The 25,019-nt window shown below is 50.0% G+C and overlaps 1 protein-coding gene across 6 annotated transcripts; it reads right to left on the minus strand.

Moving 5' to 3' along the window:
• Positions 1–1,527: 1,527 nt before the first annotated feature.
• Positions 1,528–24,926, minus strand: LOC125951264 (baculoviral IAP repeat-containing protein 6). 6 transcript variants are annotated; one of them, XM_049679973.1, is made up of 22 exons: positions 24,859–24,926; positions 23,442–23,760; positions 20,434–23,359; positions 20,130–20,344; positions 19,809–20,030; positions 19,194–19,406; positions 17,015–17,537; positions 14,859–16,936; positions 14,006–14,795; positions 13,550–13,932; positions 12,301–13,474; positions 11,494–12,229; positions 11,179–11,422; positions 7,122–11,108; positions 6,875–7,041; positions 6,048–6,791; positions 5,749–5,976; positions 5,498–5,675; positions 5,238–5,424; positions 4,912–5,159; positions 3,049–4,801; positions 1,528–2,962 (listed from the first exon to the last, which is right to left on the minus strand). In XM_049679973.1, coding segments are annotated over exons 2-22 (17,175 nt in total). In that variant the 5' UTR covers positions 23,620–23,760; positions 24,859–24,926; the 3' UTR covers positions 1,528–2,961. The 6 variants fall into 6 exon arrangements, with proteins under 6 accessions (XP_049535930.1, XP_049535931.1, XP_049535929.1 ...); XM_049679974.1 differs by lacking the exon at positions 24,859–24,926 and adding an exon at positions 24,644–24,847; XM_049679972.1 differs by lacking the exon at positions 24,859–24,926 and adding an exon at positions 24,478–24,847.
• Positions 24,927–25,019: the final 93 nt, after the last annotated feature.

A 25,019-nucleotide genomic window follows, 5' to 3' on the forward strand; every position in this document is an offset into this window, starting at 1 on the left:
ATCTGAAAAAGTTTCTAAATATTATCTCGTCACCATTAGCAGTTTCAAACTAATTGCATTTGATATGGAAATCTACCCTGCATTCCCGAAACCAATAACGACAATCCTTCAAAACGTCTCCGTTATGTTTCTAGCTTGAGGCGTTAAGCGAAGCTCCGAACAGAACAAATTCAGAATACTGATTCTTGCGAAGGATGGAACTAGATCAACTCACCGCGTACCAATCCGTCGCGCCGCAGTGTCCTCATCTGCCGTAACGGAAGGTCCAAGTAGACAACATCAATCATCGTGTGGCCGGTTTATGTTGATTGATTACTCACTGGTTCAGAATGACCATAACAAGGTCTGTTTCTAATGAACACGGTCTCTAGCATCGTTTCTGCTATTTCACATGCTAGAGCATGCTCAGCCGGCAAAGTTAGCCAGCGATATCAGAGTATCAGTCCCGGTCGGTAACTTCTGGTTCCACCGTTGCCCCGTCATACACCAGCATCATATTGAATGTATTTCATTTTAATTTTCACTCATCGGATCACGTCCGTGAGCTGTAGTTGAAAACGTAAATCAAGTCGCGAACTGGTTTTAGAATTGCTCGACCGTTCAAGTCCTTGCAAATCAGAAGAAGTTAGCATAATCCGAACGAAGCTAAGCACTAAAAAGAGAAAACAGTAAAAGGGTGGAGAAAGTATGAGAAGCTCATTCCCTACTAACGCACATCAATGGTTGGTTAATATTAATTTAAATCATTTCGGAACCATTTTACCGCGGTAATGATAACGAATGGGTTGCATTAAGTTTCAGGGACCACCGTGAAAGATATTACCCCTTGCATCCTTCACCTAGGTCTAAGGTATTCCATTTGATGCATCCTTTCGCCCTTTTCGGCAACCCTTTTCCAGCGGCAGAGCTTTCAGACGCGTGGGTGCTATAAATATTAATTAATGTTGCATCGTTCGTGCCCATCACATAATACGATCACAAGAGTAGATCTCGTTCGCATACCCATGCTCGAAAAGAAGGCTGCGCGTATAACTGCAACCAACGGGACCGTAACGGTGGTTACGGTTCACCAACTAATTTTCACGGAACCTGTACGGTACCGTCGTAAGCATGCGAATTTAAATTAAACAATCTAAATTCAAATTATTCCTTGTTAGCGGACGGTCAGGGCTGCATCCAGCGTACTATACCTATTAGCGAGTACACATATTCATATTCACAATTACATACCATGCGAGCGAGCGAATCGAATTAGATCACAAATCGAATTGAAACAGGGACTGGAAATTAGCTGGGGAACTGAACAGTGAGCTGTTCGCGTGTGGCAGTATGTAAAACATACGTTATCTTTTGATTTGCAACACATCTTTTCATCATTTCAAAATGAACTAAAACATAAGTCTACGCTGTATAGATTAACGATCTATGCAAAACAGGACCATGGATCGCACCCAGACCGCGAAAGGTCAGTGGTTAACCGCAAAGCGTTGAGGCACGTGCCCTTGTCTCGATGACATCATTGGAGGCAATTGGATAGGAAACTTGGCGAACGAAAGCACTGCTCTCTAAACGCGCTACGAAAACCACCGTGACCACAGAAACAAACATTCGCTCTTAGCCCAAGAAGAAAAGATAGGTACGTTCGGATTCGATAAATATTGCTTAACGCAGATAGCTTATTTGTTGCTGGTGTGTGTCGTATGTGTGTGTGTTTATTACATTTATTAGCTCGTGTCCTAAGTCTTATGTTTCATGTGCGGTCACGCGGCACGCGACCTTAGAGGACATAGAGGGTAGGATTGGTTGATTATTAATTCATTCGGTACAACATTCCATCTCTCGTTTCCTGCTTCCTGTGCTCTTAATTCCCTGATAATCGTCGCTGCTACACTACATCATCCCTACATGCTACGATCCCGCGTTCGAAAGTCATCGCTCAGAATTCAGCCAGAGCAGCAGCAGCTACTCGTTATCAAACAAAAACAATCAAAGATGTGATGACAGCTAATATGTAAAACATTTAATTCATTAAATACTTCAACCTAAAGGAACGCGGGTATAAGGTGTACGGAATAAGCGAACTCGCACAGTGAACGCCGGAAACGTGTGCCACGACATTGCTCTTTTTGACGCGGGCGCTTTTCCCTGGCTGATTAAAACTATGCGCAACATTACAGCCGTTGTATGCTTTTAAAAAAATTAGTGGAGTAATAAAGAACGAAATAATAGAAATCGCGAGTCATGAGCACACTTTTCAGCTTTTCTTAGCATTAGCTCTTGTACTTCAATAGACCTCTCTAGGTAAACCTTAATATCGGGTGTTTAAACGATGAATTCGGCAAAAATACAAACTAAAGTAAATGTTTAAGGGGTTCAGAAGAGCCAACCTTCTCTCTTAACATAAAAGATCAATGGAATTATCAGCTGCAACAGGCATCTGCATGAAACGCGACACATTTAATCATCGAATAGGCATTTGCGGCTTGACTGGCACTGCTGCAGATTGTGTGTATTTCACGCTCTTTGTTTATGGCTTCCCTTACCGCAGCTACTCCTTGTGAGGTGTTCTGCTAACTGCATCTAGCCCTCTGGTTGCCGATAACATTCGGCATTCGTAGTTTTTTCCACCGGACGCTCACTTACGTTCATCTACTGGCCAATACCGGACACAGCACGGTGGCACCACAAACAGAACAGCAAACTAATCATTATATCACATCGTGACACACTGGCGCGCGATTGCCTCTCCCACGTTCTTCGAGCAGGACACACACTATGCATCTTGATCACATAGGATCGTCGGTCGTCATCAACATCAGTGTTGTCGTTGCACAGAACGGGTCGTCAGTCGCCGCTAGTACTCTTCTTACATGTTGCATCCTCCTTACTTATGGATCGAAACACGGTGCAGATATCGACCTATCAACAGGTGCTCGTTTGCCTCATCTCGCGTTCTCTCTATCTGATGCGAAAACAAATACAACAACAACAACAACGAAAAATCAATAATCCACTCTTCTTTATCCCTGGTTGTTATAGGTTACTTACCACAATAGAATTGAGTCGATCTCATCGCTTGACAGATCGGCATCATTTTCCAGGAACTCGTGTACGCTGCCAGCACTGGCACTAGTTGGCATTGGCGTGCTACCACTGTCGATGATACTGCTTATATCATCTACTGTGGCACCTCCGGTCATCAATGCATTCGAACCGACCTCCGTCTCCTCCGAAAGGCCACCGGTAACTGCTGTCGATTCGCTGCTATCACCCGATCCGGAAACCCCCGTTACGCTACTGCTACCGCTCGATGACTCGCTACAATCGCCAGAAAGGGTGGCGTTCGTTACCGTTACCGTCGCCGCAGCCATCGCAGCGTCGTCTTTGGAATGCTCGTCGCCAAAGTTGACCGTAATGCCGGTCGCGATCGGATCGTCAGGCAGCAGACCGGGAGTAAAATTGACCTCAACACACCGCACCACGTGATGAGTCGCAAAAGCATGCCGTCCTCCTGCTCCTCCTTCTTCGACGTCAACAATACTTTTGTTTTTGGAATTGCTAGAGGCAAGTTCAATGACGGTACCACTTTCGCTGCTACCATCACCAGGTGGCTTGGTGTGTACAGCAGCGGTGCCGCCTCCTGATGCTGTGTGCGTGCCGGACGAAGCCACCGACGACGATGTGGACGATGAGGAGGACGACGAAGAAGAGGAAGACGAAGATGAGGTCGATGACGAAGAGGAAGTCGACGAGGAAGAAGATGACGCCGACGTTGATGTCGAGGATGATGACGACGACGCACCAGAAGAGGATGAAGCAGAAGTGGCACTGCACGATGTGGCTGTGGTCTCGGGAGCTGTAACATTGCCTGTTGCTGGTGTGGTTGGTGGTGGCGGCGGAGGCGGAAGCGGTGGCGCAATCGTAGTGCTCGTTTTACCTGCACTAAAGGGATAATCAGCCTCCTCGAGCCCTTCGGGAGGTGAGAGCTTGGCCAACTCCTCGCGCAACTGGCGATACTGTCGGCGTAGGACCATGGCGTTAAACGAGATCGTCCGTCCGGTGCGTTCGTTCTGCAACGGGTTGCTGAGCTCGGTGATCCAATCTTCAATCTGGGCACAGATTTCGTTACGCTTCAGCCAAAAGTGTGCGTGTATGACATCGCGGAAGCACGGACACGGATGGCGCAACTGTTCCAGCATCGCATAACGCACGCACGCCTGATAGATATTACTGTTGTACTCGCGACTGCTGTGCGTTCCAGTCGGTGTACCACGGCTGCGCTCAAAGCCCGGTTCGTTGAAGTACGGCTCGGGAACAAGAATGAGACTCTGGATCGATACCAGCACCTGCAGAAAGCTGGACGTATGTGCGTTCCACTTTTCTTCGGGCCGACCGTGCCACGTATTTAATACCGACAGGCAAACCTTGCCATCGTTGTACAGGTTCGGGTTGAAGCGTACCGTGTTCCGGCCCGTAGTTTCCAGGTTGATCATCATCGGTGAGTTGGGATAGTCCGGTGGGAAGTAGACGTCGAACTCGAAGCACCCGTTCGCATACGGCGTTTCGGCGGGCCCAGTAATCAGTACCTTCATGATGTCCAATCGATCGGTATCACAGCGTACAAACACAGAGCTGCTGTACGAGAGTGGTAGGCTGGTCGAGAGAGTTACCGTTTCCTGTGCCAAGCGTTTCACGCGCCCAGGGTGCCCACGATCACCGGCCATCCGTACGTTCGTTTCAAAATGATGCGATATGGTAAAGCGATACCCGTTCTCCGATTCGGCTATCATTTCGTATGTGTCTTTGATAGTAAAAAGAAGAAATAATAAAGAAGAAAATATTGTAATGCACGAAGGAGTAAGCCATAAGCATCGTAACATGGGGACACTATATGGAGTTTGTGCGTCTTACCGAACTGAAGTGCTTTCATAATTTCCATGTACTTCTCTTCAACCGATTTGGTAAGAGGGCGCGCAATGGTCAGTGTTTCTTCCTCTTCCGTCGTGCCAACCACCGCATCGCAGTTAGTTGCGTTCTGTACGAGCAACGATGTCTCCTGTATGTCCGGTATCAGTAGCGCTAGGCCCTCATCATCGCCATCGTCCAGGCTGACGACAATCTTCTGTGTTTGTCCCTTTAAGTTCGACTTTTTGTTCACTCTGCAAATTTAAAGATTGACACGCACACGGTCAGAAGATCGGCGTATTAACTAGCATTATTAAGCCACCGATACTCACTTCAACCGACTAGCATACGTATCCACGCAAGCCTTCATACTGGACAACAGTCCGGCGATAGATATTTTACCCTCCGATGATCCACCTTTATTCACAAGCAGCGTGGCAAGCTGAGTGGACAGCGAAACCGCCCGAAGTAACTGCAAAACGGCTCGGTAAAGTGGAATATGGCGTGTTATGTCAAGCACTGCCAGAAAAAAAACAAAGATGGATTAAATTACTGCAAACATTGTACACTGGTTTCCAAGAATCTAGCTTACCGGAATCATTTCGTAGGTAGTAACTAAGGGCGGGAATAAGGCAGCTTTGCTGCAGCAGATCCAAGAAGATCGGTGGCAGCTCGGGCAACGATTCGCTGCAATCGCGATAGTTGAGCTGTTCATCGTTACCCAAGCTGGCAGGATACTTATCGCCAGGATTGATGTAGCTCGACAGCACCTGGACCAAAGAAACCGACGAAAGAAACCGTTCGTACATACAGTCCTGATGTATTAAGAGAAAGGGAACCAACCTGCAACAACACAGTAACATGTTCTTCTTCGCTTTTCTGCCGTAGCAATGCTTGCTCCACGTTCCAGGATTGTTGTGTCGATCCCGTACCGAAACCGGTACCCTTAGCCCAATACATGTGCCCCTTGTCTTCAGCGTTAACCTGTTCATCGCTGCCTCCAGCGGATTTGTCAACGCCACTGGAAGTGGTACCTCCACCACCCGAATACGCAGCACCTGCCACAGGGCTCTGGAATCGAGAGAAACATAGAACATTTTAAGAAGGGAGTCGACGGTGGGCACATCCTGTTGGTTTCTTACATCTCCGGGTGGGCTTCTGCCTCCACCTAGCCTTCCTGCCCCCGAACTGTTGTGATGAGTGAACACACTGAGGCAGTTGAGCACAAGATGAATCGCTCCCACTTCAATGACCATGCGGCGCAGTAACACCCCATCATCCGTAGTCAGTGGCGAGCTATCGAGTAGCTGGCGGAACACCTCGAACGGTAACGTTGGCAAGGTGGTGGACAACGAAAGACTGTATATTTCATTGCCCTCACCATCGCCAGTCACACCGAGGATCAACCGTAACAAACACTGGGCCCGTACCGGATCCGTCAACAGCACATCCGAGTAAGCAGGTAGCTTCAGGAACAAGGCAAACGCTGCCAACGAGTGCTGCGGAATGGCCGAGATGCACTGTACCTTCGGTGTGGCCTCTGCCGTGATATCATCGAGATCCTCGTAGATCTCGTCCATCTGCTCGAGCTTCACCCACTCGCTACCTATCGCACCACCACCCGGAGCCACGGGGCATCGATCTTTATCCACGTAATGCAGACCGCTTTTCGGCATCTCCGGATAGACTGTCGGCAGGTGGTGGGCCAGCAGCGAAAGACCGCCACGGCTAGAGAAGATCTGCAAAGGTGATGGCTGTGGTAGAAACTCAGTGGCACGCATAATGGTGTTGGTTGTGGCACCGGTAGACGAGCAAGATCCCGAATCCCCACCGCCAACTCCACTGGAATCATTGCTGTAAGGAGGAGCCTTGTTTTTGGCATCAATCTGGAGGAGAAAAGAACATACAACAATGCTTTAACGCCCCGAATCTCAATTGCATGGGTCATGGGTCATGGTCAGCTTCATACTAGATTCAAATTGATGCACGGAGTTGAGAGCGGTATTCCAGCAGACTTCAACAAGCTCAGCAATTGAGCGATGGTGGTATCACTCGTGATGATCACTTCCGGCACCGAGGTATGCGTGAGATACATTCCATCCTGGACGGATTGTTTCGAATCATCCAGCTTCATTTCTACAACGGGTATAAGGAGCACTTAGTATCGCAAACTTCTCTCGGTAGATTATTTCTCAAATACTTCACAAACTACTTACTATAGACCGGCGGCAGAAGATCCTTACGCCGCATGGTGGTTGCTTGATTCTTGGCCTCCTTCAATCGCTTATCCTTCGCCGTTACACCAGCCGCTACACTGAGATACTCCAAGCCTACTCCGAGATCCCAAAGATGCGTTCGTGCTTGATCCGACGATGAGAGTGTCGAACCTGTACCAGCCCCTCCACCTCCCGCACTCGATGATCCACCGGCGCCATCGGTTGATGCTCCTCCTGGTGGTACTACCGACGTCGCCGTTGCTCGACCAAAATCATTCACTGATGATGATAGTATTGGCTGAAAGACTGCATCAGCACAGTGCTCAAGAATGTCCTGACATTTAGCGCTCGTGCTAAGCTGGAACAGCATCAGGTGCGCATTCGGTCGCTTTGATGGATGGCTGCCAATGGCATTGTAGAGGCTCTCGCCACCACCACCACCGGCAAGACCACCGAAATCCTTGCCATGCGCTGTCTGCTGCAGCGGAAGATCGCTTCGAACAGCTACCGTTATTTTTTCGCTCTCGAGCAATATCTGCAGCAGTAAACGGCGCGTAAAGCCAGAGATGCAATTACTAGTAGTTCTACCCAGCAACCCGTTCCGATGATCGCCTTCAATGGCCGACGCCGAACAACCTGCCATACAATGCTGAGTATCTGACGATTTTCGGATCACCGAAATGAGGCTAACAGTGAACACTTCCTGATTGGCCGGATGGCAGGTGGTGACGCGGGACAGGAACTTGATGAAGCACTCTTCCAGCTCGAGACAGGCCTGGGTCGTTATAGCGCGGTTAACATTGGCCATTTGATTGTTGCACAGCAGCAGTAGAAGCGGCTCCCAGAACCGCGCACCCTCGTAGCTGCCTAACCAATCGCGCATATGCCCCTCGGAGCAGATAGCCGTGAAGAACGTCAACACATCCGTCACCTTCTGGATGTTCACCATAGGATGGGAAGGTGGTGACGATGATGCTGAATCCCCACCAACACTGCCACCACTACTGCCTCCCCATTTGTCCGCATCGGTTAGACAAGCGTCCGATGAAGATTGTTGAGAAGTCTGCGCCTGACTAGACGTGCGTCCCAATCGATGACGGTTCTGCACACTCTCGCTGGCCCTTCGACAAAACTCCAGAATGACGGCAATCAGCAGCTTCGGCAAGCCGGAATCGATTAACTGTTGGATGGCTAACGGTGATTGACATGACATCGCAATAGTCGACAGCTGGCTGCGGGACAGCTCCAGTCGCTCAATGTCCTCGATCACCAGATGACTGTACCATTCGCTGGTGTCCGATTCTTCCTGCTTACTGTCATCGGTACGCCGCCGCTCGCAATCTTTTCGATCATCTGAGATGGAGGCCGTCAGATCGGTGGACAGATTCGGTACCAGCACACCCAAGCGACGAAGCAGCATCGTAAAGAACTCCGGCCTAATACAGCATACCGAGCAGAGGAGCGCATCGATCGCTCGCTTCAGTGGTCCATCATAATCGAGATCACGTGCCCAATTGAACAATACCGTGAACAGATCGCGAGAGATCATCTCGCTCAAATTTGGGATCAGTTCGGTGGCATACACCTGCCACAGGATGGCGGCTAGGCAGCGGATAAAGCCACTATATGGATTGGTGGCGTGCAGGGCCAACCGTCGATACACGGCATCGTTCTGCCGGTAGCGATCGTAGAGCGTACGAATCCAATCGAGCATTGCCTCCAGTCGATCACTCGTGTACTCGTTCGGTATCGTGCATAGCTGGTATAGCAGATCAGAGATGGAATCGTTGCACAACTGAAACGTCTGGGGAATACTCTGCCGCAGCAGATTGCTGATCAGCTGCAAACCGAACTCCCGGCTATGGAGACCTAGCTTCAGCAGTACCGTTTCCAAGTTCTGCAGCGTATCGTTTGGACTGTTGGGCGCAATGTTGAGCAGTGCACAACAAGCCTCCATGAATCCGCTCACTTCACTGGCTGCCTGAATCACGCGATTCGCTAACTGCTGGTCGCCGTAGTAGATGGTCACATTGAAGCATCGTGTGAGCACCCGCAGCCAACCGAGACTGGCCCGGGAAGGTCCACCTGCAGCAATCCCTCGTTCATCGACGCCAGCCCCTCCGCAGGCGTAGTAGCCATCGTAACCACCGGTCAGCGGCACTCGGGTACTGCTGATACCAAACATATCATTCGATGGCTTCAGACCACCAGACACGCCCAGCGAACCATAATCCAGGTACAGCGAAGGAACCATACCACTGCCACTACCGCCTAATCCAGCGGGACCACCACCGAACGGTGGAAGTTCACCGAAGGTGGTTGTGCCAAGAATGGAAATCTGCGTCAGCCCAATGTTCATCGCGTCCCGCGGTCGGTATAAGCGCACAATGACGCTGGTTGCAATTTCCGGCTGCGCGAAGCGCAACCGTATGCAGGTCATGCCCACCGTCGAGATGGGCTGTGTTATCGGAATTGGTCCAACGATGCTGTCACGTGTGATTTCAATCGCCACTGCCGACGGGCAGGAAGCCAGAGTGGACAAGTGCGGTTGTAGCTGTACCTCCTTAAGCAGGACGGCCGTCGGCAGTGTGATGATGAGATCCACATGCGGCTCATTCGGATAAAACAGATAGCTCCAGGCCGGATTCCGGGCCCGCCGATGGGATGCGATCGGTGTCTGGATTAGTACATCCGGTGCGTGCGCCGTCTGGCTGTCGGTCGTGATTGTACAGTAAGGTGCAAAATTGATCAGCCCTTCTTCGTTGCGAGCCGTCGGAATAATCGGTGTGCTTTTCTTGGACGAGCTGCTACCTGCGCCAGCACCACCTCCGCCACCCCCACTGGCGCTACTACTCACTCCTGTGCCAGCGCTACCGGTCGCACCGGAACCATATACTGAACCGTGAAAGCCGACCGATGACTTGGACAGCCGCTGCATGATCATGGACACAAGGCTGGGCTGAGTGTTGATGAGAGCCCGATTGCTCCACACTAGGCTCTCGCACAACACCTGGATACCGCCGAGCTCGGTAAACACCGAGAGGGCCGCGGAGCTTTCGAGCACCTTCCGGATGTACCAGAGGAATGGTTCATACAGATGCAACTTGGGCATCGCGTGTCGTACCGCACTCAGCGTTTCGCTCAGGTACTCGAACAGCGGCTTCACCACCAGCTCATCCTGCGACGCCATCCTTTTGAGGTAGAGCAACAGCTGTAGCAACGCATCGGCGACGCTGTACACTTCAGGAAGAGTGTTTCGACCCCCTTTCGAGGTTGCAGCACCACCAGCTAGACCTCCGCTGCCACCACCATCACCATAAAAGGCTGAAGAGGAGTTTAGCTGTACGGTAATCGAGGTGTGCGTACAGTGCGAGAGCGCCGTCAGCAAGCGCGTCATTGTTGGTCGATGCTGGAGTACTGTGTCAGCAAAGCATCGTACTCGCGGTTGAATCGGAACTGGACCACCGGTGCTGTTCTGCTGTTCTGCTTTGATTTCATCCGTTTGGCTCTCGCTTGAGGTATTCAAATTGTCATTCGCCCCACCACAGATACCAGCGGTACTGCCAGCAACACCACTGCCATCCGGGTGCGATGATCCAATGCCCGAAACACTTCCAGCGCCACTGTGTAGGTACAGATCGTGATAAGGAGGCAAAGCACCGGCAGCACCGGTGCTATCAGTACTGCCACTACCCGATGGAGCTGATGCTGGCACTGACGGTGGTTGTTCCGAGCTAGTGGGACTGCTGTTGCGCTGATTCTTTACGCTAACCAACACCGACGAAAGCTTCAGCATATCAACCAATAGTGTGCCGTCCGTAACTGTCTTTCCTGAACGACCGTTCTCGCCCAGCACCGAAGCAAACAAACTACCGAAGCGCATACCGCCTCCACCGTACATACTGCTGTTACTTGAGTTGTTCACTTCCACTGTTTTCTGGCAGTACAGCTTCTCCACATTGACAATACTATCGTACACCAAGTGTGCTAGAAGTAGACAAAAATACATAATATAAACCAAAATAGTCGTGTTAATGTTTGCGTCATTCGTACTTACAGACACATTCGATGAAGCTCACAGCCATGCCGTGATCTTCTTTGTCGTACGAGAAATTAAGCAGTTCTTTGATCAGCTGGCTTTGTGCATCAATCGGACCCTTCTGCTTCGATATGGCCCCATTGCACTGTACCAACCGTAGCGTGACCTTCATCAACGACAGCTTCAACAGGTCCTTCACGTGACAGCGCATCTCCAACCAAATAAACAACTCTACAAGCAATTTACAAACGGTCGGTCCAGCCTAAAAGCAAAACAGTGCAAAGTGAGTAAAGGGATCAACATGTGGAACATTTCCCGGCCCTGCACACTTACGTAACGACTGGTGCTTGCCGTATCCATGGTTCCTAGTGGCACATCCTCACCACTGAGAAACCGCAGTAGCATCGCATCGAACAGTTCGTCCCGCACGATCAGATTGCCCATCCGCCGGAAATGATTGTCGCTACTGATTGAGTTTGTCTCGAGGCAGTCTGCTTCGAAGTGGGGCTTACAGGCCAGAATCAAGCACTGGAAACCCAGACACCAGGCGCGTAACTTTACGTTCGGGTGGGTGGCCAGTGCCCGTATCAATCCACGGACGGCTCGATCGCCGAAGGGGATCTTAGGGAAGGAATAAGGATTCAAACCGGTAGAGCTGCTACCGGGCATTTGCTCTAACGTTTCACCATTCAACGTCAGCCACAACTGCAACACCTTCTCTAGATTGAGCCACGAATCGATCTGTGGTAGATCCGTCAGTATGTTATCGAACACCTCGGTCAGCATAACGTTCGTTTCCAGGCCCTGCAAATACTCCGGACCGGACCAGGCATCGACGATGGAATCGGGCCACGGGGGCAACGTTTCCGAGGAAGGTGGGCAAGATTGCGTTTGATTGCTAGCATTCCCATCACTAGCTGCATCAACCGCAGCTGCATGCATTGTTGCAACGTGCGGTAGGCTCGTGATTAGGTTGAAGGCCGACCGCGTCGTCAGCCGACGGAGCACAATTTCCACGTTTGTATCTAGCCCCATGTCTAGCCGAGCGTCCATGGCCGCAGATATGATCCTAGAAAAGAAAAAAAAATGCTCGTAAGTATATTTGGTGATGCAAGAACGCGCTCACTACCCCTCACTTACTTGTTGGAGAAAATGAGTTTACCACCGGCCGACGAAGAGAATGCACTGCTATCTCGCTTAAGGAATCGCTTTTCGCGCGTGGTTATCACATCGTCGATGATCATGATCTCCTCCATTTCCTGATCGTCGCACTCCACGACCGAGGGTAGCTGGCTTTTAAGCACATCAGCATAACTCATATCGACAGTAACGTGATGAGCATTCTGTAGGGGATGCATTGGCTGCTGTTGCTGCTTGTACGGAACTTCCACTGGCGGACGCATAGATGGTAAGGACGACCCGCCTACCGACGAACCCAAAGCACCATCCGATCCGGAGGCGTTTGATCTGTTCATACCTCCACCGCCTCCCTCATCACTAGACGAATCGGAAGAATCGTTATCCTCATCCTTAAAGCTCTTGTCCGCCTCCAACACATCCTGCAGCAAACAGGTAATCGCATGGACTGCCCACGGTTGATGCGGGTTCTCCCATACGGCTATCCGAACGAGCTGAAGCAACTGATCAGTGGTAATGATCTTAGACAGCTGCATCGCTGGCCGGCATGCCAGTACGAGCCGTGCAATGATTTTACAAGTGATTAAAAACAGGTCCATATTGCACGTGAAATCCATGCTAAGCAGCAGCCCGATTAGGCCTCGTATCACAACAATGATGTTTCCAATCTTCATGGCTTTCAAGCCCTTATCAAACGGGGTATCACTATCGCCATTGCCGCCGTCTGTTCCCCCGATGCCATCATTTGGCCCAATACCATCGTTAAGTGGCTCCTTTGGCAATCGCTCTGCCGTATAGGTGATGTACTTGAACGTCTTTTTGCAGAATTCACCAAATACTACGCCTGCGTTGTTGCTATTGGTTGAAGCTGCCGTTGAGGTTGCTGTCGGGGGCAGTGCGTTGTTTGGTGTGAGAATCACTTGATTCGTGGTGCTCGTTGCAGGCGTCGTACCTGTTCCGCCATCAAGTGTTGTTGTTGTTGCCGTAGTTGTCGTCGCCACAGGATCGCCAGCATAACTACTGGGTGGTGGCGGAACAGCGGGTTTCTCATCAATCACCTTCATCTTCGCAATTTCGTTGATATAATCGCCAAAGCTCTGCTTCATGCTGACGGTTAGTTTCTTCAGCTGGTTCTCCTGCTGTTTCAGTGCCATTTCTAATTTCGATGCAGTGTTCACTGAAATGGATGGGCACAACAGTTATATAACCCCTAAAGCGTCTGAAGCAACATCACCGCAACAGTCGGACTTACCAGAGAGGGCACTGTACTGCTTGTTGGTCTGTAGCAAACGCTTCTTGAACGAGCGCGTCAGTGTCCGCAAGCCCGTGTTGTTGATGTTCATACGCGCCTTCACCATATCCGTTTCGCCGGACATAAAATCCCACCGGAGATTGCTCTGATCCTTGCGTCCATCCGTACCATCGTCCAGGCACACGGAGAGAAACAGCAGTATCCAGCCGAGTAGGTTCAAATCCGTATTACACCATAGGCTGATTCCGGTTGTCGTCGTGCTATTCGCAGCGAGAGGCGCCAGAAGCGTTGCAAGTGATCTTAGAATCGCATCGATAACTGTCGTCCGGCATCGTCCTAGTGCAATACTGCGCCGACCTAGATACGTGAGCAGCAGGAACACGCTATGGAAACGCCAAAACGAAAAGAATATTCAATAAAACATATTTAAAAAGAAAAAAAAAACAAATGAATTACCGATCCTGCGGGAAGATGCGATCGTTCTGGGAGGAATACAATGTCAGGAACTTATCCGCAAGGAAGTCACCCCACCACGCCTCGAAGCAGCACATACGGACTAGCATCGAGCAGGTGGCAAGCTGAAGCGGCGCTTCTCCTGCGATTACCAACGTATCGAACAGTAAGTTGCACATGTTCTGATCAATCTGCCTTAGCTGGTTCGGCTGCTGTATGCTGGCACCAAGCGGTAAGGTCAGCGGCAGCGTACCGTACGTAGTGATAAGCTGTAGTACCACTTCAACCAAGCATTCACTCATGATGCGCAGTTTATCGGTGTACAGCGAGCTCAAATCGTCCACGATCGGTTGAAGCGGTGCGGCCGGGTTAGGCAGTGACAGTTGGGCTAGTAGTGCCTCGTGGTCTGACCCAAGGGACGGCCGAATACGATCAATCACGCGCCGAATCACGTTCAGTTGATGCTGGAATCCGATACACTCTTCATAGGCCACCATTACCTTGGCGTACTCGTGAAAGTTAGCGCCTGCGTAGCTACACCCATACAGCCCATTCCAGCCGTAGCCGTCACTGCTGGTGTGGCCACAAGAAGCACTGCCGCCATCACGCACCCGGTTCAAAAATGCTTGCATGTGTGCAATGTTGGAGGCGTTGCTATTGATGTACGGTACCAATAGATCCATCAGTTTGCTGCTAGCCAAGCAATAGCGACAATGCACGTCCTCGTACAAGGCCTTCAATATCTGTATCTGCACGGCAAGATTGGGTTTTCGGTCACCAAGATAGTTCATCACTGTAAGATAACAAATTTTCGATTTAACTTTGAAAAGAATAGTAGAACATTCCTTAAACTTACCTGGATCAGCGTACGCTTCACGCTCCATGATCACGATGTGACCAAAGAACGAACCCATCGGTATGCGGCAACGGGTCGCAGACATACCGTAGCGCCCAGTAATGGTGATCTTCAGATACCGACAAATCGGTGGAGGCTGCAAGTCACTCAACACCAACGTCCGCATGTAGATATCCTGTGAAACGGCGAGTCGCACACTGTCCGCCTCCTCATCGAAACACCAGATATCGAGGGAGAGCGAAGCGAGATCCGAACAAGCCGGTATAATCACATCTGTCAGCATGATAGGGGCACCGAAATCGAGTGTCACGTACCGGATCGCCCCCGAGTGCATGCGATCGACGACAATCATCTGTTTTGGTGGACTGCTTAACAATTTGTGCCACGGTAAACCGGTAGCCATCGAGCCCGAGGTCGCACCAGCAGCACAAGAGTCACTACCAATGGTGTCGGAGGACTGTTGAGATGTTATACCCGCTGCCGTGCTAGTGTCATCCGGCGCATTCATACCAGTGCCAGAAGGCGTTGGTACGATAACCGGCGGACTCTCACTACCATCACCAGCTGAAGCCAACTGTTCTTTTCCGGTAGTGGAACTGTTTTTTACTTCTTCCTGCAGGATCACATCCGAAATTGCATCGAAAACATCGTTGGCCGGAGTACTGGTGTCGATGGTAGTTATGTAGTGTAGTTGGGCAACATTATCATCTGGAAGCACGGTAGTAGCCGTCGTGACTGCTGATGGAGGTGCCGTGCTATTGTTCACCACCACCGACGATGACGACGAGGATGACGGTGATGACGACATGGCAATACCTGCACCAGCGCCTGCTCCTGCGGTCACCCCACCGGATACGGCAGCTGACTTCATTTTGTGCTTATTGAGCGCCGAGTAGAAAATTTTGTCCACGACCACGTTCTTCATGTTGTTCATCATATCATCGTCGATGTTTTCCTTCTCGTCATCCGCGAAGCATATCTTGTACGCTTTTGGCACGGCATTGTTGATGGTGATTGCGGTGTTTCCATTACCATCAGTAGTGACACCACTACCGCCTCCACTTCCGCCGCTTCCCCCACCGCTGGATGTCAGTGCGTAGGTAACAGGAGCCACCCAGGTGCCACCGCTGGATGTATCCGTAACAAGCGATGACGATTTGAGCACGTACATGCTACCGTTTGTACAGGGTACCGGAATCATTACATCTCCGTCCGTCGTTCCGAACGTGAGACCATCAATACCACCGGATGCCCCGGTAATATTTTGGCTAATGTAAGTACCACTGCTTCCACCACCACCACCGGTATTGGTAGAATTTCCACCACCGCCACCTGCACTGCCGAAACCATTCATAGTGCCAGTACCAGTAGTCGTTGCAGTGCTAGTAGTAATAGTGTGTCCGTTGGCATCGATATTCTCAACCCGCGTGGCATCTGATGTACTGCTGCAGGCAAAATGCAAGGGCTGTACCTCAAGCAACCCCATGAAGTAAGTTCCGATGCCCCGATTACGTAGCTGATCTGGCAAACACTTAAGTTCTGCACCATCGGCAAAGCACATCAAGCGCAGATCGATCGATGATTGACCACCGCCCATCCCACCCACACCTAATAATCCATTGCCACCGATCGTGCTTCCCTTCATGGCGGCACATCCACCAACCGTACACTGGCTAATACCGGCCCCACTACCACATGTCAAACCGGGAATAACCCCAGCCGCACCACCACCACCGACAGCACCACTAGCACCGAAGCGAGCGTCCATGGGATGCACGTCGAACAATTCGGACTCGAATGGTGCACCATGTAGCCCGAAGCGTGTTCTCAACAGCGCAGTGAACGGATTGTTGCGTTTGCGTAGCTCATCCGCAACCGTCTGCAGCAGTCCGAGACAGCTATTCGTCACTGCCAGGTGATGTTCGGGCATGGTGGTACCAGAGATAAGCAGCATAAACCACCGCAAGGCACCGGCATGAGTCGAGTTAACGGTATCCGGTAAGCACGCTACGATCGCTTGATGCAGTGTCTGTTCGAACGAGCTGCATGCATTCTTATCCACCATACTTTGAGCACCCCTGTAAAAGAATCGGAATTCGTTCAGTTAGGTTAGAATTCTCCCTAATGAGATTGTCTCTTTTAGTTGCAATACTCACTCTAACACCAGTGACAACAGTTTTACGCATTTGTGAGCGACGCTGCGATTCGCCAGTACGATACAATGCCGGATAACGGACTCAAGATGCTTCTCGATGATCTGCACACACTCAGTCTGCTGAACGTTCAGATCCGGTGACGTGGCGTCGCGATTCGCACCCGGACTGGCTCGCTTTGCGAACGGGTTCTTAGGATAGCGGTACCGCATCAGACGAATCGTAGCGATCCATATCAAAATGTCCAGTGCCAGATGTTGCCGCATCATTGTAAGATTTTCGCCTATGACGACATGACCTTTCGTGGCCGGTGTCGCGCTCTCACGGTCTACAGCTGTATCAGTACCGGCAGATGATGCCGATGGCGTTGAATCCGTTTCGTGTTGCTGATATAGCAGCTTGAGCAGATTATCCAGTAAGAGGTTCGATTCGAGCATCGCTAGCCGTTGGAAGCGTTCGCTATCGAGACCGGGTACCTGACGCGTTGCTCGTACGGTGATGGATATTTCATTCAGCCAATCGCATCCTAGAAAGGATAAAGGAATAAATATGAAGCAAACAATATTAATTTCAAGGCAGGTTACATGAAACGAATACCCGTTTATGCAAAACTTGAACTAAATAAGTTTTCTCTCCTCTTTCAATTTTTTTAAACATATATAAGGACGGACGAGCCGTACGTTTAAGCACTTTCAATTTTAATATAATAAAAATATTGTACAACTCACATGTGCATGTAACCCCATTTCGTAACCTGATATGCAATTGCTTTTCCAAAACATGATATAAAATGGGCTTAGTTCGCCATTTCGTTTAAAATCTTCATCTATGATTAGTACAACTGGTCAAACCCATCTCTCTTTATCAACACTTCTAAACACGCAGATATACGATATTTACTGAAGATACATCGATTCATATCTACAGACAATACAGCTGCAATTTATTTTTTCTCCAGCGATCCATTACAACACTGGAAGTAGTGTTCGACAATGTAACAAAACCATTTGTCCCTTAATTAAATAATAAACATGCCGTGCTAAGATGATTGCTCTAATCAGGTTATCATTTTCGCGTTTCCATCTTGTAGGAAGAAGATAAAAAAATCAAAAATTTCAAATAGAAAATAAAAAAAAACTCCGCCAAATAGAACGACAGGGCGAAAATGAGATTTAAAGTTTTAAAAAACCAAAACAGGCAATCCACGTATAACAACACGCATAACAAGCGACTCGGACGAATCACGACCTCGTTTGTATCAGCTATATGTATTAGTCATTACCGGGACTACTCTGAAAGAGTTTCAACGAAAAGTATACGTACGATTAAATTAATAAATCTACCGATTTGTTCGTTTACCATTTACATATAAACAAGCACAAAACGAGATTCATTCAAAACTAACGTCTTTATGTAGTAGTTCAAGAATTGTGTTGATTTCGAACCATTCGCGGCACGCAAGCCTATGTTTATATCATTTAAAAAAAAGTCGATAAACGTCACCCTTACCAGTCCAACGGTGAAGCGATCAGCAAACATTCGCTTGCCCAATAAATCCGCAAAGACTTATACGTATATGATAGACTTGTATACTCATTTATATCTACTATTAGAAAGTGACAGCAGTACAATGGATATAGGCGAATAGTTTAAACTGAGTTAAATGAATAAAAATGAGTGGTTTTCAAAAAATATCGTATAATTAGCCGCAACTGCCAGGCAAAACACATGTTTCTCGATTAGATTAACTCTCTGCCGTTCATATCTATAGAAATGTTATGCTAATACTTGGAGGCACAGCAATAGCTACAAACCAAAAACCGAACCAATGTTGAAGTAGCCATCTCTCTATCATACGCACAGCCTGCTGAAACACAACGACGGTTCCGTAACAGCAAGCAGGCCAATATTAATGCTACTAACAAGAGGGAAATTGGGAAGGGATAAGGGGCGAGTGGGAGTGTGATTAAAGTCGAATAGTAAGAAGGAATAAGAGCAATCGTGTTTGCGCAAAGCCAATCCTTTTTAATCGTGCGCTATGAGAGGGTGGGTGTCTATCAAGGTGAACACACAAGTATCCGCACAAAAACTAATGTACAAATGGGATACAAGAGAACCAATAGGGAATGGGAAAAAATAAAAGGTATAATGCAGAACATCAAAAACACTAAAACCACATTACCTATATAGAAATCATTTTTACGCGTTTTGCCACTAGCGGATGGGCCTCCACCGCCGCCGACGCTGTCGGGGAAGAAGGAAATACTTCCGCCGTCCTTGGTCATCATACCACTAGCAATCGTAGCGGTTGGCGGCACCGGACCATTGTGCTGGGCGGAGATGTTCGCGAACGACGTTAGCAGTATGCTCGTGATGCCTTTCTTACGCACCGGGACTGTTGTTATCGATGGATGTATTTCATTTCAGCATGCCCAGCCCAGGTACATACCGAGGGACATTCCGAAAGGGGCGATATAGCGTGTGTTTGTAAGATATTTGGTTTCATTACCATTGAGCATAAGAAAAGATCGAATAGTGTTTGAGTGACAAAAGGGCGACGTGATAAGCGTCGTAGCGAGAAAGAGAAAGGGAGAAAGAGTAAAAGCGGTGTTAGTGTAGGGCGTAATAAACGTATGCTACACCGTTGGGTCATTTGGCTCTGGATTTGAGACTCTTTTGGCACTGGACTGTTCAGCAAACATTGATATCCATATGGATTAGCTAGAGTAAGCTAACATAAATCGTACATCTTCGGTGTTCCCGTTATATCACCAGTCAGGTTTTCTTTGGCACTTACCTCTGGTTTTGTTTTGCCCATCCTTCGACAGATCGGTCATCGTTTTGATGTGCAGTAGATAGTTGCGTCCTTTTGATTTCAGCAACTTCGGACTGGTGAGTGTAACGCAGCCACCCTGTTCGCTAAGATCCATGCACGCTGCTAGTTCGATGGGGCCGACCACAATCTCGGCATTGCGTGCCTGCAGATATTCCTCGCTGAGTACCGGATTTTCGACAAACTCTGACATTAAATTAGAAAAAAATCTCAATCAGTAATCACAATCGACTTTACATATCGATCCACAGGTTCGGTCTAGACGTGGCCTATGGTTACCCTCACCGGCACCGATATTGAAGTTGATCGACTCATCGACCCGGTTGATCGATTGTGTTTTGCGCCGGGTGCACAGTCCCATCGACTTCTGCTTTAGCAGCGTAACCTGTATGGCGGGTGAGTTGGCACACGGTTGGTAGAGCTTGAACTTGAAATCAATATGCCCCAGTGGAGTACACTTGGGTAGATTAAGCTCGATAAGATGTTCATCCCAGGTTGCACTGTTGGGTTGTGCGAGTACGAAAAAGATTAAACCAATTAAATGGAAATCGTTAACGTTAACAATTCGCCTGCCGATTCCTCTACTTACGCATCGTTATGCAGCCGCCAAGTTTTCGTCAAATGAGTATCATCACCTGGGCGTAGGTGCTGCGGATGGCGACGCTGCTTCTGGGCCTGTTCCAGCTCGCTCCAACAGGCTGGCATTTCGGCCGAATACGGAGTGAGCATGTCGCTGAACAGCGTTAGTGAATGTAGCACTCTCAAGGTCGCAACATCGCTCACATTGTTGCGGAAAGCCAGCAATCGTTCGTACTCAGGAGCGTCCGTACCAGGGTGTGCTGGTTGCGGCCCTGCTTGTGGCTGACCACCAATTCCACCCGCCGTTGCTCCTGATAGCTTCGCTGCAGCGGGGGATAGTCCATCAACAGACGAACGAGTGTTACCCTTGCCATAGTCCAGCAAGGTCCCATCTCCACTTCCATCGACGGTCGTTATGCCAGCGCCATACAGTGTATCGGTCGTCGATTCATCCATCACCGACGGATTGGCGGTGTGCAATGCTTCCCTGCGACCTTCACTATCTCCTATTGTCATCGGAGTAATCATGTCCTCATCACGCTCATCGCTCGAATCGGCATCGAGATCGTAGAATGAGTAAAAATGCAGACATCCCCTTGAGGTACAACCGCACAACCGCTCCAGACTTTTGCAATACGTGGCGGACACGAACCGATCATCCTTAACGGAGGCCTCCGACAAAATAGACAATGTTTTCAGTGACACTATCCGTAACTTCCCATCGGCACACGTCATCACGAAGATACCCTGCTCGGTATCGGGACCACCGAAATGGCGCCCAGTACCATCACATTTCGGCAGCATAGTGATCTCCGTGGGACATTGGTCCCGGTCCAAGCACTTGACAAGTGGATCGTCGCTCCGGACCAGCCCGTCCTCGTTCAAGAAGTACAAGTACAGGATCGCGTGCCAGCGCGAACCTGTATCCGTTCCTCCTCGTTCCGGTACGTTCTGTTCCTCCTGCTCAAGAGACGTTTCCTCTTCTGTGCCGATGCCGATGGTAGCTGTAGCGCTGGATGATTCTCTATCCTCTGTGTTGAGCTTGAGTACCACCAATAAATACCGATTTTCGCTCGATGGAACAGTATCGGAGATGTAGTATTGATCGTGTGAATCGACAAAGGCTGGTGGTAGCTCAATGTACTGCAACGGGACACAGCAAATGTCGGGCATGACGGTGGTAGTTTCGCCTGAATTTCCTCCTTCTCTGCCTTCTTCCTCCGCAGTGTCCTCTACATCAGTCACTGGTACTGCCGAATTGCTGTTATTGACCAGTACGCTGCCACCACCGCCGCCGCCACCATCGTCACCACCACTTCCCCCTCCTTCTCCATCGCCATCAGTAGCAGGTTCACTACTGCCAACGTTGGCCACCGGTTTCGTCTCCGTTCCAAGGCTGGCCAACGCGCCGCCGGATGGCACTGTCATGATAAGGCTGTCACATTCGCTATCGTTCTCCGCTAGTGCATGTATTTTCTTCTTGCTGGTTAGCATGTGCTGCTCGACCTTTTTGATTTCCTCCAGTAACATCGTTGTCCGTTCAGTCAGCTGTTTCATCCGTTCGTCCTCGACGCTATCCAGAATCGTGGCCAGGTTAGATTTCTTCCCATTGCTACCATTTCCCGGAGGTCCGCTACCGTGCAGCATCGCTTTCGTTGCAACAGAAGGCGAACCCGGAGATGATGATCCGTCGACCGGATCTTCGATATTGTACACAATCAGCAGTAACGTGGTTTCCGGCTCGTGTAGCTCCCCATCGGCGGCCTGCAGACGCCCCGCGTCGAGATCGTCCTCGTCCTCCTCGAAAGATGGTTCGGTGCTGTTCACGCGCACCGCAGCCACAATCTTGGTACCGAGCATTTTGGGCTTCAGTGACAGGGAAGCCCGCCTCGGAACGGCCGCGCCAGGTGGTGATCGGACAAAGTAACTGGCAAGCGCCGTCAGTTCTAGTGCGTTGATCGTCGCACGCGGACTGATCGTGGTCGTGGTCAGAATGTCCGGATGCAATCGCACGTGCAGTTCGTGTACTTTCAACAGCAGCCGCTCAATGTTCCATAGCGTAATGTCGCCCGCAGGGTTACCGGTACAAAACACCATTCCTCGATCACCGGCTGATACGATCGTGAAACCGCTCGTGGCGACGGCCGGACTAGTGGCGTAGGTAACGGCAAGCGGTACGTTTTGCGTGAACTCACCCTTCACGAACGGACAATCGGGCGAGTGACGCTCGTGCTCGCTCCAAGGTTCATCCGTTTTCTCCCAGCACACGAGACACACGGTACAGGTGAAGCACATCGCCCGATCCTTGTTTCCGTTTTCGCCCGGCTGATGGTAGAAGCCGGCCTGCGCCATCTGATCCGGCAGCACCCACTTGTAGTCCATGTGCGGCCAGGCTTCAAACGTTTGACGCCGGGCAGCTTCCGAGTACATCTGGAAACGCTGTACGCCACCCTTGGCCGATTCGGCGTACCGGGCACCTGCCAACAAATCCGTCAATCGCTCGTTGATCGCCGACGCGATAGCCATGGCCGGGATGTGGCGGTCGAGCCGCTTCAGCTGCATCACAACGCCACTGGCCACCATGCGCAGAGAAGAGTGGGGCAGCTCCAAGCACACCGTTTCCCACTTTTGCGCCTTAATGCCACGCTTGGAATGAGCCTGCGCTTCGCAGATCTTCTGTGTTAGCTCGTTCGTCACGTCGCTCATGTTCTCCAGGCCGTGCTGTTCGAGATTTTGCAGGCACTGCAGGAACAGAGCAGCCTCGGATAGGAGCAGCTCAAGCCGCACTCGATCATCCGTCTGCGTGATCGGTGCCTGCAGTATAGTATCGAGCAGCAGCACTCCATTGTAGTCGCCTCGCATCGAAATGTTGCGACCATTCCAGATCAGTATCTTATCTTGTATCGGCAGGTAACGGCAGCGTACGGTGTTCGTATCTGTTAAGGGTTACATTAGCAAACGGGGCGTAAGTCGTCATCGCAGATAATCGAGAAAACAATCCGATAGAACCATTCTTACCTGATATCCGGTAGGATTGTAGTATGACACCAGAGTTGGCATCCAGCAGTTTCACCTCACCGCTTCTCGCGATCACAAGTATTACGTTCAGGAACGGGTGGTACACGATGGAGCTCGATTCTGTGTCCACGTTTAGGTATCCATCCTCCTTCAGCCACTGATCGTCACTGTTGGCCATCTTCTCCGTACCGCGTGCGACCGTGTAGTCTGAATGGCCGTCTGTACCAGCGAACTTTAAGAAGGAGCTCCTGCGGCCAACTCCCGACCAACAACGCACTGCTGGCGGAACTCGATTGTAGTTTGCTTAACTAGGGAGATCCTACGAAAAGGCGAAGAACGTAGCACAGCACAGACTGCAATAGTTAGTGAAATCGCAATCGAACTCCCAGCACCGCTGACTACTTTGAGCGGTGTGAAAACGCGAAAAAATTGTCCATAAATTGCGATTGGACCTGCCGAGCAGATAACCCTGCCGTGGCCTGCTGCCTTCCGTCCGTATGCGTGTGCGTGTGTTCTCGGATCTGGCAAATCATGTGTGAGTATCGGCCGCTTCTGGGCTGTATGTGCAGGAATGGTCTGTCAAACTGACAGCTGGCCTGCCTCTTTCTCCTCAAAATTTGCGCTTCTCAGGCCTGAAACGACGCACTAAAGCGAGCGATTTGGTCCTCAGTTTTTACCAATTCCATCCAAACCCCGTCGCACAAGTGGCAGACTTGCTGCATGAAAAAGCCCCAGAAATGCAACCGCACCGCGAGAGCACACTCACGAAACTCCACTCGTGTCGTTTCCCAGCAAAATGCACGAGGAAAAGGGCATTGGGCGCGTTCTGCACTTCGGAACACTCCGATAGGTAGCCAATGATTTCGATGCCTTTTTAACAAATCTAACAACTATTCCATTCCACCTACAACTATTCCTCGTGCTCTGGGCTACGGCGACCAGACCTCGAGAGCCAAACCCCAAAGCTCCTCCCTGCAGCTGTACGACTATCTAGGCCACGAGTAGGGTTTTCGCCCCGTAAGTTCCGGAAACTCACTAATAGAAAGACCGCTTTTCCGTGGAAAGGCTGTTCAAGCCAACCGCTCCGGACAAATAAGGCGATCCAGACGAAACAAGAAACTCGATGTTTGTCTCTTTGAGTATGGGTGTGGGTTTGTGTGTCTCTGGTGCGGGTTTTATCATTTTTCTATCGCGCTGCATACCTCCCTTTCGCTTGCTCAACACCTGACTTGCTCTTCCACAAGCTGCGAAAACAGGACGAAGGGAAAGGCGAAGGGATAATTGACGGGCGCTTATGCGGGGGAGACAAATCGAACGAATTTCAATCCGAGGGAGAGAGATGTTTTTCGATTACGGCTTTTCCACGCAATCACTAGGGAGTTCTTAATTTCCATCTTCTCGGAACAAAACGACTTACACAATGTACGACACTTTTTCTGCCGGAGATCGCTGATCACGCTACTACCGCTCTGCAAGGCGAGGAACTTGTTCGTACTTGTCGGAGATTGCGAGTACTGCTAGAATTCTAAATCGTGCGTGTGTGAGTGTCGCAGGGGATTGCTCGAAATCAAGCCTTTT

This window comes from Anopheles darlingi, chromosome 2, assembly GCF_943734745.1.
Source record: "Anopheles darlingi chromosome 2, idAnoDarlMG_H_01, whole genome shotgun sequence".
Lineage (NCBI taxonomy): Eukaryota > Metazoa > Arthropoda > Insecta > Diptera > Culicidae > Anopheles > Anopheles darlingi.